Source organism: Magnolia sinica, chromosome 14 (genome assembly GCF_029962835.1).
Source record: "Magnolia sinica isolate HGM2019 chromosome 14, MsV1, whole genome shotgun sequence".
Classification (NCBI taxonomy): domain Eukaryota; kingdom Viridiplantae; phylum Streptophyta; class Magnoliopsida; order Magnoliales; family Magnoliaceae; genus Magnolia; species Magnolia sinica.
In genome coordinates, this window is record NC_080586.1 from 70,992,584 (window position 1) to 71,007,061 (window position 14,478).

General features: G+C 41.7%; 1 protein-coding gene across 4 annotated transcripts in view; it reads right to left on the reverse strand.

The window, feature by feature from the left end:
• Nucleotides 1-14,478, reverse strand: part of LOC131226126 (ribonucleoside-diphosphate reductase small chain A) — a 29,391-nt gene that overhangs the window by 10,941 nt on the left and 3,972 nt on the right. For 3 of the 4 annotated variants that reach the window (XR_009161649.1, XM_058221836.1, XM_058221835.1), the window contains exons 2-5: nt 12,773-12,933; nt 11,651-11,699; nt 11,438-11,564; nt 8,440-8,532 (exon numbers count right to left, since the gene is read on the reverse strand). Coding sequence is in view for 3 of the 4 variants with exons in the window: in XM_058221836.1 (XP_058077819.1) it covers nt 8,440-8,532; nt 11,438-11,564; nt 11,651-11,699; nt 12,773-12,933 (430 nt within the window). In the remaining variant the exon portion in view is untranslated. The remainder of the gene's footprint in view (nt 1-8,439; nt 8,533-11,437; nt 11,565-11,650; nt 11,700-12,772; nt 12,934-14,478) is intronic. The other variant, XM_058221837.1, reaches the window with a different exon arrangement.

A 14,478-nucleotide genomic window follows, 5' to 3' on the forward strand; every position in this document is an offset into this window, starting at 1 on the left:
GAGGGAGAAAGAAGATAGTAGAGCGATCTGACCGAAAAGAGAGAGGATTTGTCCCCCTTCCACACTATTTTGTCGGGTTCGCCTATGGTTGGCGAGACTATGGAGAGACAATTGAGGAGGGCAGCATATTCCTCCAGCTCCCAATCGTGCAAATTCCTGTTGCAATTGATTTCCCAAACTAAGCCCGATCCAAGACGAGAGAAAAAACAACGTATCGGGCTATCTTTAAGGACGGCGATTTGATAAATGCTGTTGAATCTGCTTTTAAGGGTCGTTTCACCAAGCCAGGGATCCTCCCAGAATCTGATGGCTGCCCCGTTTCCAAGCTGATACCTAATGTTCTGGACGACAGGTTTTTTGGCACGCAGAATTCCTTTCCACAAGTATGACGCTCTGTACTGCGAAGAGTCTTTCGTCCACCATCCCCCATGAGACGACCCATATTTACCTTTGACCACAGCGGTCCATAGAGCATCCTTTTCATTTCCAAGCCTCCAGGTCCATTTACCTAGGAGGGCGCGATTCATCACCTTCAGACTCCTTATACCAGCTCCACCATCCTTAAAATGGGAACAGACTTCTTTCCAATCCAGCAGATGAAGTTTTTTCTGATTCTCCTTACCGCTCCAAAGGAAATCTCTTCGCAAGGTATCAATGTTGGGAAGGATTTGGGAAGGGCATTTAAACAAAGACATAAAGTAGATAGGAATGTTGGACAGAGCTACCTTGATGAGAGTGAGCCTTCCCCCGATAGACAAATACCGACTCTTCCATGTGGCGAGCTTTTTGCTAACTTTTTCAATTAATCTGTCCCACATAGGTTTCGGAGGTGGCCCTAACGCCAAAGGAAGACCCACGAACAATGTCGGAAAGGCAGCTACGAAGCAACCGAAAATATTAGCATAGGAAGATAAATCGACGTCGGAGCAGTGGACGCCGAAAACTCTAGATTTCGCCATATTGATTCTTAATCCTGAAACGACCTCGAAGCAATGTAATGTTGTATGCAGATTTTGCACTGATTCGGGGTCAGCCTCCACCATGATTAGAGTATCATCAGCAAATTGGACATGAGAGATCGTGGAATGAACTCCTGGTATTGATACTCCTTTGAACAGACCTGCACTCTCTCCTTTAATGAGCATTTGGGATAAGGCTTCCCCAATCATGAGGAATAAGAGCGGAGAGAGGGGGTCGCCCAGGCGAAGCCCTCTGGAACTGCGGAAGAAGCCTTTGGGAGTACCGTTTAGGAGAATGGAGAAATGAGCCGATTCGACGCAGGCCCGCATCCACTGTTTCCATTTGTCGCCGAAGCCCATCCGGTCTAGCATATAGTATAAGAAACCCCAATCAGAGTGATCATAAGCCTTTTCAATGTCCAATTTGAGGAATATATGCTTAGTTCCCGACCTGTGACAAGAGTGTAGTACTTCGTTAGCAATCAGAGCCCCGTCGATAATTTGTCTACCCGTGATAAATGCATTCTGAGATTTGGAAATGAGATTGCCCATGACTGCCAATAATCTGGCAGATAAAATTTTTGCCAGGATTTTATAATGATTGCCGATGAGGCTGATGGGCTTGAATTTAGAAAACGAAGATGCACCAGCCACTTTGGGGAGGAGAGCAATGAAGGATGCCCCCAGACCTTTAGACAGCTTACTTCTGGCGTAGACTTCATGTAGGAAATTCATGACGTCACCGCCGAACTGTGGTCCAAAAGGATTGGCAGAAAGAAATGGGAAACCCATCGGGACCTGGGGATTTGTCACCACCCATCACGCAAATCGCCGCTAAGGTTTCTTCTTCAGAGAAGGGGATTTCTAACGCATTTGCTTTAGCAACTTGTAGGGAGTGAAAAGGGATATCATTAAGATGAGGTCTATTCCAGCGCTCCGCCGATTAGATGGAGGAGAAGTGGGCAATGGAAGCATCGGTAATTTCTTCTTTGTCCTCGATCAATCTTCCATCAACAAACATACTGAAGATAGCTTTGGCCCGAGCTTTACTGGCGATGTTGTGGAAGCACCTAGTGTTTTTATCCCCCTCGGTGATCCACTTCGCCCGAGCTTACAGTTTCCACGAGATTTCATCTTGAAGCGCCCTAGAGGATATTTCCTGGATGATTTGGATGCGTCTGGAGAGGATATACAGGGGAATCTCGTTGTCTGCAATATTTGTATCGATGGTCTGCAGCTCCATTAAGAGAGCCTCAGTTTCTTGATCTCTATTGTAGAGCACCTCAGCCTTCTAGAGTTTAATTTTATCCTTCAGAAGTCTGAGCTTGCATAACAGACTATGCCCTGCGAAGCCTATAGTTTGGAAGGACGACCACCACCCCTCAATCAGTTGTTTGAACCCGTCGATCAGAAGCCAGGCTGAATTGAATTTGAATGGTTTTGGACCCCAATCAAGAACTGCTGATGAGAGAAGGATCGGGCAATGGTCCGAAGTTGATCTTGGTGGAGCAATCTAAGAAATGGATGGGAAAGCGTCGATCCATTCCGTCGATAGGAGGAACCTATCAAGTCCGGACTGAATTGGGTGACGACGCCCATCAGACCAAGTGAATTTGGCGACCGAGAGAGGAAGATCAACCAGCTCCTGCTGTTGGATCCAGTCTGAGAAAGCAGACATGGCCTGATTGGGTCTCCTATTCCGAGAGTGTTCCTCGGCAAATTGGATGGTGTTGAAATCACCAACCACACAGCAAGGTCCTGAAAATAATTGCCTAGCTGCAGTTAACTCGACCCAGAAGTTCGGTCTAAGAGAATTGTCATTAGGGCCATAAACAACAATGATGAGACAGCGGTAAGAGGACGACTTATCTTGCAGAATGATTGCAGCGGAGAAGATGCCCATGACTGAGTGCTGCAGGTCCCACTGAGATGACTTCCAGGCTACAAGAATGCCACCTGAAGATCCATCGGCATCCCGAGTCACAAATTTGACGTCGTTGGCGTGCCATAATGTGGCCAGCAGACGATCAGAAAAGGATGAAACTTTAGTTTCTTGAAGACCCACAAAGTCCGGATGATTGCGCCTGATGGAATCCTTGATGAGGTTCCGCTTTTGTTTGGACCCCACCCCACGAACATTCCAGGAGAGGATTTTCATTAATACACCACTCTACCCCGAGTACCCTTTCTGCCACGTCTAGAGAAAGACGTGGGAGATGTTGCTGATTGAGATTGCAGATTGATAAGCTCCCTGTTGGAAACCGACCGAACTGGAGGTTTGATCTGAGTCTTGGTCGGAGGGAGAGGACGACCTCTGTCTTCAATATATTGGAAGAGGCCAATATAATCTTCAAGCCGTGTGCCGAAGGATAATCCTAAAGACCGACAGACATGCCCGACCGCATCCCTAATCCATCTCTTGTTTTGCATCTACTTGAATATTTCCTCGCAGCTTTTTCCTTTCGTGAGTAATGACGAACTGTCAGTCTGTTGCCAATGGGAAGATTCTGCTCTCATCTGTAATGGTTTTGTGATAATGATCCCGGAAGGACCCTCCTCCTGGAACAAAGTCAGAGGACCCATATCTGCCCAATCCTGGCTTTTGGACACTGGGGATGAAGGTGAGGAAGGACAGGATTCATCACGTTGAGATTCTGAGAGAAGACTATCCGAAACTTCCCCACAGAATTGATAGTCGGCCATCGGGGCCAGCTACAGACTAAGCGAAGAGCGGTTTTGGAGCGTAGAGGCTTTTGAGAGGTTGGGCGATGTAAACAGAGGGTGGAGGTCATCAGAAGGATATTTGGGATAAAAGGGAATTGAATCAGCTATAGTGATGGACGGCCATGATTTGTTTTTGAAATGGATTCGGGTCAAGAGGGGACCCGCCTCCATAGACTCGATTTCGTTGAGCGAGGTAAGACGCGGTGAGGAGTCCACGTGTTCGAGAGAGATGCACTCAACAGGACAGGTATTGACCACGTGTTGGCCAGGAGGAGTCGTTGAGGTATCATCATAATGGTTGCTCGGGGAGAGAGAAGGCGGTAGGATGCGTGGCTGCATAATCGTCGTCGAATTGTCCAGGCACGTGAGATTCATAGATGTAGGACCACGTGTCGCACTGAGCGGGACGTGCCGAAGCTTCTAGTGCACGGAACGAGGCGCTTCAGCGATACGGCCTGAGGGATGAGACGGGGAGCTGACACGTAACTCGGATGAAGTCAACAAGCTATGATGGAATTCGGCAGTAGCAGAAGATTTGAAAGCCTCTAGATTCGGTACTCCTCCGAAGTAGGGAGAAAGTGCACTGTCTTCTCCAATACTCGTCTGAAACTGCTCCGGCTGAAGACGATCGATGTCTCTAGATCTCCAGATATTGCCCCATCTGAGATGATTAGAACCAGGGACTTCCTTCTGGACCGAAAGTAAAACTAACCGATTGTCCGCCATGATACGGATGTGGGCGGGGAGGGGGATGCCTTTTTTCCGATGAATCCTTGCTCTAATGACGCCAAGCTCCACCCCGAGTTGGGTTTTAGCATCCACTTCCAAAATAAAGCCCAGGGAGGATGCTACCTTGATGAGGAATTCATTGTACCACAATTCCAGTGGGACGTCCCATATTAGAACCCACATGTTTTCTTTACCGAAAATGGAAAATTCATCCCATGGCATGATTCTGAGGATGGGACCAAATTGGAGGGAGTTCCCTACAATCGTAAGGAGGTCGGGGTTAAGGCCTGGACAAACTTTGACCCATAGAGCATCAGAACCAATCGATTTTAGATCAGAATTGCCGAATTGAACTCCAGTATTATCTTTGAGCCAAGCCTTTACGTTAGGAATAGATGCATCCTTATGCATGATAAGGACTACGGATTTGGCCAAATCTGCCCTGTTGTTATCGAACTTTTCTTAATCAATAGGTATGGACACGACAGAGGAAGATTCGCCATCTGAAATGTGAATCTGCTGCGGTCTGGTGGGGGAAAGCTCCTCCATCATCGGAGAATGAGTGACAGAATCCTTTTTAAAGGTTTCACCGTTCATCAGAACTTCTTTGAAGGACTGGGTCTGAACCGTAGGATTGCTGGTACCGTCTGTAGGAATCGACTTGTTTTGTTGAGAGGAGACGACAGGGATACTAGCATCGGAAGCAAACTGTTTACAAGTAGAAGGTTTGGGAAGAGTTTCGGGACCGTATCTCGCTCTTTGCACTAGGAGCTTTCAACCGTCGAAGCTATTGCCATGGAGCATATCCACCGCTCTTACTAGCTCTGTTTCGCTCCCCATGCGGATTAACGCGAACCCTCGATATTCCCCACTGTTTCTGTCTCTAGGCATGACCACATCCATTACCGCACCCACACGGCCGAAGATTTTTTCGAGGTTAATGGGATATCAACCCTGAGGATAGCCTTTTACGAACAGGGTGGGATAATGAGTATATTTGCTGCGATTATTAACTGCCGAGAGCTGGATGCGCTGTCTAGGGAGCACCTTTATCCATTCACCGTCCTCATGATCAGTCGAGGGAGGACCGCCTCCGAGCTGCAGAGCTTTGCCGGATGCTCTGTGGGTAGAAGAAGCCATTCCCAACAAAATGGCAATTTGAGAGTACCAAGCTGAAAATTCAGCAAGAGTGTAATCTGAAAATTTCGAACTGAAAATTCAGCAAGGTGACAACCTAAGATTACTACGCTGAAAATTGAGCAATGGTATAAGTGGAAAATGCTAGCTGAAAATTCGGCAATGGGTCACTCCAAACTAGAAACAAAAATCTGCAATATGATCCTAGATTCTATATGCAATGTATGCTCTAATAACCCTAGATGTGACTCTAACCTAAGTGCAACACAAAAATCCTATGCTAAACCTATGGCTCTGATGCCAAATTTGATGCAGGACATGATTTAATGCTAGCATGCATAGAGATTATGAAAGAGTCCATAAACTAATTCAATTAACAAAAGATGTTAACCCACCAAGTAATTAAGAGTAAATAATAAGAAAAAAAATTTAATTTAACCTAAATCACATACCCGCATGCTAAGAAATTACATAAATCAATTAAAACTAGCCCTGATGGAAGGATAGAAGTTCCAATTTAGCATAAGCACGTTCCACACTCAAGGGACAAACTTGTAGGTTTTATGATTAGGGTTAGGAAGGGGAAATTTTGAAATTTGGAAAATTAGAGTTCATGGGAATTGGGGATTCTGGAAATAGGATTTTTAGAATTTTGGAAAAATAGAAAATTGGGGATCTAGGGTTTAGGGTATGGTTATGGATGGGTTTTATGGGGAAGCAAGAGAAAATCAAAGGATTAAGAGGTTGTCCATACGGTCAGCTTAGGGGCTCGCACGCGTGAGTCGTTGATTAGGGTTTTTTGGTTCCTTAATGGTTGATTTCGGTTGAGATTGAAGTTGGATGATGAAAAGTTGAAGAAAAATATAATTTGGATGGTCTTGGATAGGAAGGGAAGAAAAGAGTTAAAGTTTTGGGAAAAATACCTCCTTTAGATATAAAGGAAGAGAGAATGAAGATGATAAATGGAAGCCTCACACTTCCGTTGAATGGGGAATGGAATTGCACCACATCCAAGCTCCAAATCACATGGAATATTCTTCAAATCATATGAAGAAGAGAAAACACAAAGCTCTTTTTCAAAATAATGGCATTAGGGCTTCACACACTCATCTTTCTCTTTTATAGTCTTAGAAAAGACCTTTTACAAAAAGACACTCTCAGATAAGATTCTCAACATAAAGACGCTTAATAAATTAAAAGTTGTTCCTAACTCCCTAATCTCAACACAAATATAAGGTATACCAAAATAACAAAGCATGTAAATAATCTAAACTACTAAACTATTTCGTAGTCCATGGGGGTCCATGATCAAGATGTCCGATGATGATCCAACGGTCCGATCATTGTGTCCACCCAATCCAACAGTCCGTTGTGTCCATCAAGCTCCTATATGCAGCCCACATGCATCTTCCCAGTGTAGAGTCTTCAAAGATGCACGAACATGCACGTAGGGTCTTCAACATGGCTAAAAATGTGAATTGGGCCAAGTGGGCCCCATATAATGGTCGTCTAGCTATAAGGAGACTGGCTCAAGCCTCCTCCTATGGTATGGTGCTCGGATGTCCTCATCAAGGTATGCTTTAGAACTTATGGAGGGATGCTTTAGAATCTAAAAGATTTAAAATTAGTCAAACTAAAATAGAGTACATGGAGTGTAATTTTCTTAATAACTAATAATAGGAGTGAAAATGAGGAATTAGTTAACATTGTTGACCAAGAAGTTTTCCAAAATGACCACTTTTAATACCTTGGGTCAATAATTCATAAGAGTGGAGAGATTGAGAAGGATGTGGCCCATAGAATTCAAGTTGGGTGGAAGAAGTGGAGATGTGCCTTTAGAGTTTTATGTGATCATCATATACCACTCAAACTGAAAGGGAAATTTTATAGGATAGCTATAAGACCAGCCATGCTTTATGGGACATAATGTTGGGTAGTTAAAGAACAACATGTTCATAAGATAAGTGTAGCCAAAATGAGGATACTGAGATGGATGAGTGGCAATACAAGGAAGGATAGAATTAGACATGAATGCATTCAAGGGAACCTAGGAGTAGCATCAACACGTAATAAGACGAGGGAAACTAGACTTGGATGGCTTGTTCATGTGCAACGGAGACCAAGAACCATGCCGATTAGGAGTGATTTGGTACAAGTTGAAGGCTCTAAAAGGGCAAGTGGCAGGCCCAAAAGGACATGGATAGAGGTAGTAAAGAAAAACTTGATGACAAATGGTCTAACTGAAGATTTGGCCCTTGATAGAGTGGAATGGCAAAACAACATTCTTGTGGCCAACCCCAATTAATTAGGATAAGGCTTAGACGATGACGATGACGACGATGAAGACGAGGAGATTATTCTCTCAAACTTTTAATTCATGTTTCATCACTAACTTGAGTGGTTTTGCAGTCCGTTTGCATGCATGCAACTGATCAAATCCTATAGGATTAACCTTACTTTATTTTGAGAGGAGATGAAAGGAAACCAATTGTGAAAGAGGCACCCTACGAACGTGTTTCAACTTTGGCATGGGCCATTTTGCAGAAATCCAACATCTAGCTTTTCTGGCAAATTCTTTCGGGGGAAAGAAAAGAAAATTTCTGGATTCCTACAGCATTCCAAACAGGTCCTGAATTCCAATGTAAAGCGGGGATGATCATAATCCACCTCTGGGAAAAATTAGAAATTAATATATAGATGAATTGTGTCTTTGTAAAAAAATCCTAAAAAAGTTTCGAGTCAAGCTGATGCCCAAATCAAGTGTTTAGTCCTCATCTAAGTCAACGACGAACTCATACCAGCAATGAAATTGCTTCCACATGCCAAATGGTACTCATCTTAGATCCATTAAACCTAATCCCAAGAAGTATATTGACAATAAACAACTTACCTTAACATAAGCACACTAATCCACATAAGAACTCCATCAATCACAAAGTAAATCATGTAGATAAAAATGAAAAAATCTCCACTAGGCTTTTGTCTGATAAATACAACATGGGTTATAGAAAAATAAATCAGGAAGTACATAAATAGCATGTACATATTACTAAAATACAAGACTAAAATATTATGGTATTTTCCTAACAGTTAACCCGACATACATCCGACATGCTTCTAGACATGGCACAACATGCTTCTAGACATGACATAATTTAGCAATAAGAGGGCAGAAATTTAGTGATCTTGCTAAAAATATGGTCTCATCATCCCCAGGGACAGCATGGATAGGGTACAACTGTACATGTATGGTTTTATTTAAACTAGATATTGAAGTATGAAGCACATATATGATATGGCTATGTATGACAACAAGACTGACATTGTGCAATGACCTTTCTTTTAACTAAATTAGTAAGTATGATAGATGAAAAGAGATTCGCAAGTATGATAGATGAAAAGAGATTCTGAAAGAATATCGATTTATCTTAGGCACCCACCATATGACTGTGTATGATAGCATTATGAACATTGCAATGCACATTGGAGAAACTTTGGGCCCAAAAAGATGTCAAGAGAATGTTGTTACTAAAGGCACCCAACATCGTAATGGATAACCATCACTAAGCACTCTTTCAATAGAAGCATGGGATGCATGGGTTCCACCAAGTTGAAGAGAAATAACCACCCAAACCACGCCATCAAGAGCTAGACCCTGAGGGCATAAGAGGGATGACAACTTGGTTCCCAACCATCAAGACCCTGATGGAATAAGAGGGATGACACCTTGGTTCCCAACCACCAAGACCATCTTCTTCAAGAGTTAGGTTGATCTCTCTACAACAATAACCCATGTAACTAGGAAGCAAGTGGATATCTATGTTGAACATGGACATGATGTGTCAAGCATCGGGAACAAAGGAAAACCCGACAGGTCCACACATAAATTATAATGGCATTGAAAAATGAATTATTATATGATTTTTGTCAATAAATGTAGAAGTAGAAAAAAATAACAATATTAGAACCAATATCATCATCATCATCATCTAAGCTTTATCCCAACTAATTGGGGTCAGTTACATGAATCCTATTCCACCATTCCACTCTTCCAAGGACAATGTCCCCAGTTTTTCTTTTTTCTTTTTTTCCATCCACATCCTTTTGGGCCTTCCCTTTCGAACCAATTCACTCCTAACTAGTGGAGTTTGTGGTCTCCAGTACACGTGGATGAACCTCTAGTTTGCATCATCTATTACTTATTGGGGCTACTCCTAAGCTCCCTCAAATTTGTTCATTTCTAATTCTATCCTTCCTCATCTTGCCACTCATCCATCTCAACATCCTCATTTCAATTATACTCGGTCTATGAATGTGTTGTTCCTGCACCGCCAAACATTCTATCCCAGAAAGCATGGATGGTCTTATAGCTATCCTATGAAATCTCCCCTTCAGCTTGATTTGTATGCAGAGATCACATAGAACTCCGAAGACACATCTCCATTCATCCACCCAGCTTTAATTCCATGAAAAAGATCCTTCTTGATCACTCCATTCTCATCTCATCAATTATAGACCCAAACTATGGGAATTGGTCATTTTTGGATACTTCTTTGTCATTGATAACCACATATAAAAAATGATTAAATGCAGTAGTAAAAAAGATAAATGAAGATCTTTTCCTAATAGTTGGTCCTACATATGTTTGGCTTGTATGTCCAGTCTAACAAGTGTGCAACATTCCAATAATTTAGAAACGAGTCCCTGTAACACTGGCAGAATCTTTAGAAATAATAGTTGGCTATTAGTTTTGAAGTTCCCTGGGAGAGTGGATCATTAGGACACTAGTTTCGATGAGGTTGCTGCGCTGTTGCAAGGGGTGAAATTCGCAGCAGAGTCCAAGTTGTGCCCTTTCATTATTGAGAGACTCGAGTAATGTCATCAAGTGAGTTAAGGAGAAAGCTGCTCTGTAGAGACTTGCTCATTAACAGGAAGAAGCCATGGGTCTCTTCTCTTGAATTCAGTTGAACTTGGTGGATGTCAAAAGATCAGCTAATTCCGAATCAGACAACATGGCCAAGGAAAGTGCCCGCAAGTCCACAATTAATAGGTGGTTTTTAGCATCATGGTTAAAAGACTCCGCAATTTGGACCAACATGTTCAATCTTGAGTCGAGTTGTGACTCACTTGAGTCAGGGGTGACTCATCCTGGTGGCTCGTGTTTTTGAACCAGATTGGGTCCAATTGAATCCAAGTTTATTACAACCATGTTTTACATGACCTCTTGGTGCTGCTGTATCTGGAGGTTTTATTGTTTTTTTCTTTCATATTGAGTGAATGAGTGTAGAGGCTTCCTAGTTTCATGGTTTGTGTTGTATTTTAATTATTGTTTTGTTGTGACCCCTTTTGTTGTTTATGACTAAAATTTTCCAATCGTCAAAAAAATAAAGTTGCACTTAGCAGAAGCAAATCAACAAACAAGTAGCATATAAAACCTTTTATCTCCTCTAAACAGTGAAATAAGAACATTTTCATAACCTAATTGGCCCTTGGCTGTTGCAGAAGGAATACCTTGATAAAGAGAGTTTCATGTAGACACACCCCTTTGGATTGTGCTGGTATAGTTCAGCTTGGGGTTAGTACTGGGTAGGACCATGGATGGTTCCACCAGTCCAAGTAAAAGAGGAAGGTTGATCTCTGGTGGGCAGCTGATCATAAACCTTTTCCAATATACCATTTAGAAGCCAACCCCAAATAGCTCAAGAAAGGCAAAGATGATGACAGTGATGATGACTGAAGTATCTAACAAAACTATAATAGATCAGAACAATATGAACATTGTGATGCGCATTGAATAAACTTTGGGCCGACAATTGCATGATGGCCTTTCTTTAACCAAATGAGCGAGTATAGCAGATGAAAAAGATGCTAGAAGAATTATGAATTACCTCTCAATCCACTTCAGTGCCCACTTGGCCTTTCTAGCAATACAAGGAATGTTTTCTACAGCATTGAACAACCTTTGCTTCTCCTTTGTATCCTTGATATATGTCTCTAAAAGTAAGCTATACATCTCTGAGAAATCATGAAAAACATTCAATTTAGACTGCCAGAACATCTCAAATCGTTGCAAATCCACAACAACACCTACAAAGCTCTACCTGAATGAATATTCTCCATGGCAATCTGAAAACCATAGAATGCTCGAGCCTACAAAAGGGAGAAACTTACTGTTAGAAGGGTTTGTGTTTGGGGGTGCTCACGACTTCAGAAAAGTAAGGTTGGGTCTGATAATTAATAATTTCCATTGGACTTAGTGGCTGTAAACCTAAGCTAGCCATTGAGTTCGCTTCTTGGAAAACAAGAAATAATCATATAAGCACTTTTGTACCCGTTCGACAAAGAAAACTAACCGGATGCACTGCAGTGTGTTATTGTCATTTTCCAAATGTTAGACAAAACAAAATAGCACTTAGAACCATTGAAATTAGCACTTCCCCAAATGCAGCCTAAGAGCATGTAAAAGGCGACAAAACAATAGGCCAATACTATTTTTAGCTACAAATATGTAGTAGCTTGTCAATTCTGCCTGGTGTCGATGCACCAACCAGTCCCAAGCCCAGGTAAAGGGCAAGGGTTAATATCAGCTGGACAGCTGGTCATCAAAACTTTGCCAAGTAAACCATAAGAATTCTTGTTTCAAATCTTAATTAGAAACAAGATTAGCAAAGCTGATCCCCAAGCCCAAATAGATGGACTGCTATGATGACAATGACGATGATGATAACGATTACGACGGTATGATGAAATGCAGAACTTTACATGCCAATTGGGCACCTGTTTGCAAGATCCTAGTTGTTCGTTAGGAGAGCCACAGTGTGAGTTGTGGCCCAGAAATCAGACCTGTCCATCCACGGGGTGAGCTGCTTATTGATTAGAAGGATGGTTAGTAAAAATAAGACCATGATCCACATTCACATGCAGGTGTTGCTCATCTGATGATGGTATCAGTCTAGTTGTGGGCCATAACAGTAACACAAACATAGTACAGCTGATGATGAATTGGCCCAAATGCCGTATGCATGTTCCAAATGGGGAGAGCAGTAGTCAAAGTCCAACTTCGGTAGGTTGCCATAGCAAAGCTCTTTTGGTTATTCTTGTCATAAAAAAAGATCATAACATCCAATTAGAAGCACCAATTTCTGTGGTAATGAATGGATAGAATTGGGAGAAAAATCAATGTTTGATAAAGAAGTAGTGAAGTGCATGTTCAAGGTAATGACCTCTGGTATTTGAACATCTTTCAAAAATCTTGCAGCCAAATTTTCCAAAACAATACCATCAGATGCAGCAAAAAATGCCAATATATGACTTATAAAGTGCCTCTCGGAACCAGAAAGAGCTTCCCAATGCTGAATATCATGTGAAAGATCAACCTCCTCAGCTGCAATTCCATGAACACATTATCAGAATTCAGATGTGTACAAAATAGGACTATGAAAATAATAATAATAATAATAATAAAGGAATCGTTTCACAACTGAACAATTTAAAAAGAAAGGAAATAAAAGGAATGAATATTGCAGCAGTAGAATCCATTTGAGTACAGGAGAGATTCCAAACCAAAAATACACCTGGGTGCTATTTGAACAGTCAACTCCCCAAAAACGAACAGAGGAAAATGTGCTTGAAATCTACATATCGTGTGTTTTTCAGAAATCAGATTTTCCTCCATGAATACACGAAAGAGGGAAGGGATGTAGTGAAATGGAAGAAGAAAAAAAACATTTGAAAAAAAACAAGAAGCTAAAGCTCACAAATGACATCCAAGAGACGAAAGAGAACGCCAGAAGGAATCAGATTAAGATGCTGAATTCATGCGCAAAAATGGAGTTCAATTTAAACAATTGATTAGAATCCCAATTCAAAATCTAAGATCATGAAGCGATGACTCAAACAAGAATAAGTCCAAAATGAGATTATCAATAATGGTATCATCATTATCATCATCATCTAAGCCTTATCCCAACTAACTAGGGTCAGCTACATGAATCATGTTTTGCCATTCCACTCTATCAAGGACTATAACTTTAGTCAAACCATAGGTCATCGCATCTTTTCTTACTACCTCCACTCACATCCCCTTAGGCATTTCCCTTGACCTTTTTCGAGCCTTCAATATATACCAACTCACTCCTTTTAATTGGCACAATTCTTAGTCTCCATTGCAAATGACCAAACCATCTAACTCTAGTTCCCCTTGTCTTATTACCTATTGGTGCTACTCGGTTCCCTCAAATGCGTTTATTTCTAATTCTATCCTTGCATTGCCACTCATCCATTTCAACATCCTCATTTCAGCGACACTCATCCGATGGACATGTTGCTCCTTAACTGCCCAGAATTCTACCCCATAAAGCACCGCCAGTCTTATAGCCATCCTATAAAATTTCCCTTTCAGTTTGAGTGCTACACAAGTATCACATAAAACTCTAGAGGTACATCTCCATTTCCTTTACCCTGCTTGAATACTATGGGCAACACCAACATCCTTCTTAACCTCTCCACTTATATGGATTATCAACCCAAGATATTGAAAGTGGTTAGTTTGGGAAACTTCTTGGTTAGCAATCTTTACTAATTCCTCGTTCCCACTCCTGTTTTTACTAACATTGCACTCCATATACTCTGCATTAGTTTTACTAATTTAAATTCTTTAGATTCTAAAGAACCCCTTCATTAATCTAGCTTTTTGTTTACGCCTCCCTTGTCTTGTCAATCAAAACTATGTCATTTGCAAGCAACATACACCAAGGGATCTTTTCCAGCAAATGCCTCCTTAACTCCTCCATAATCAATGTGAAAGATATGGGCTCAATGCCAACCCTTGGTGCAAGCCTACAATAATTAGGAACTCAATTGTTCTCAGCGGTCCTCACATTTGTTACCGATCCCTCAATCATATCCTTAATCATGTCAATATATCATT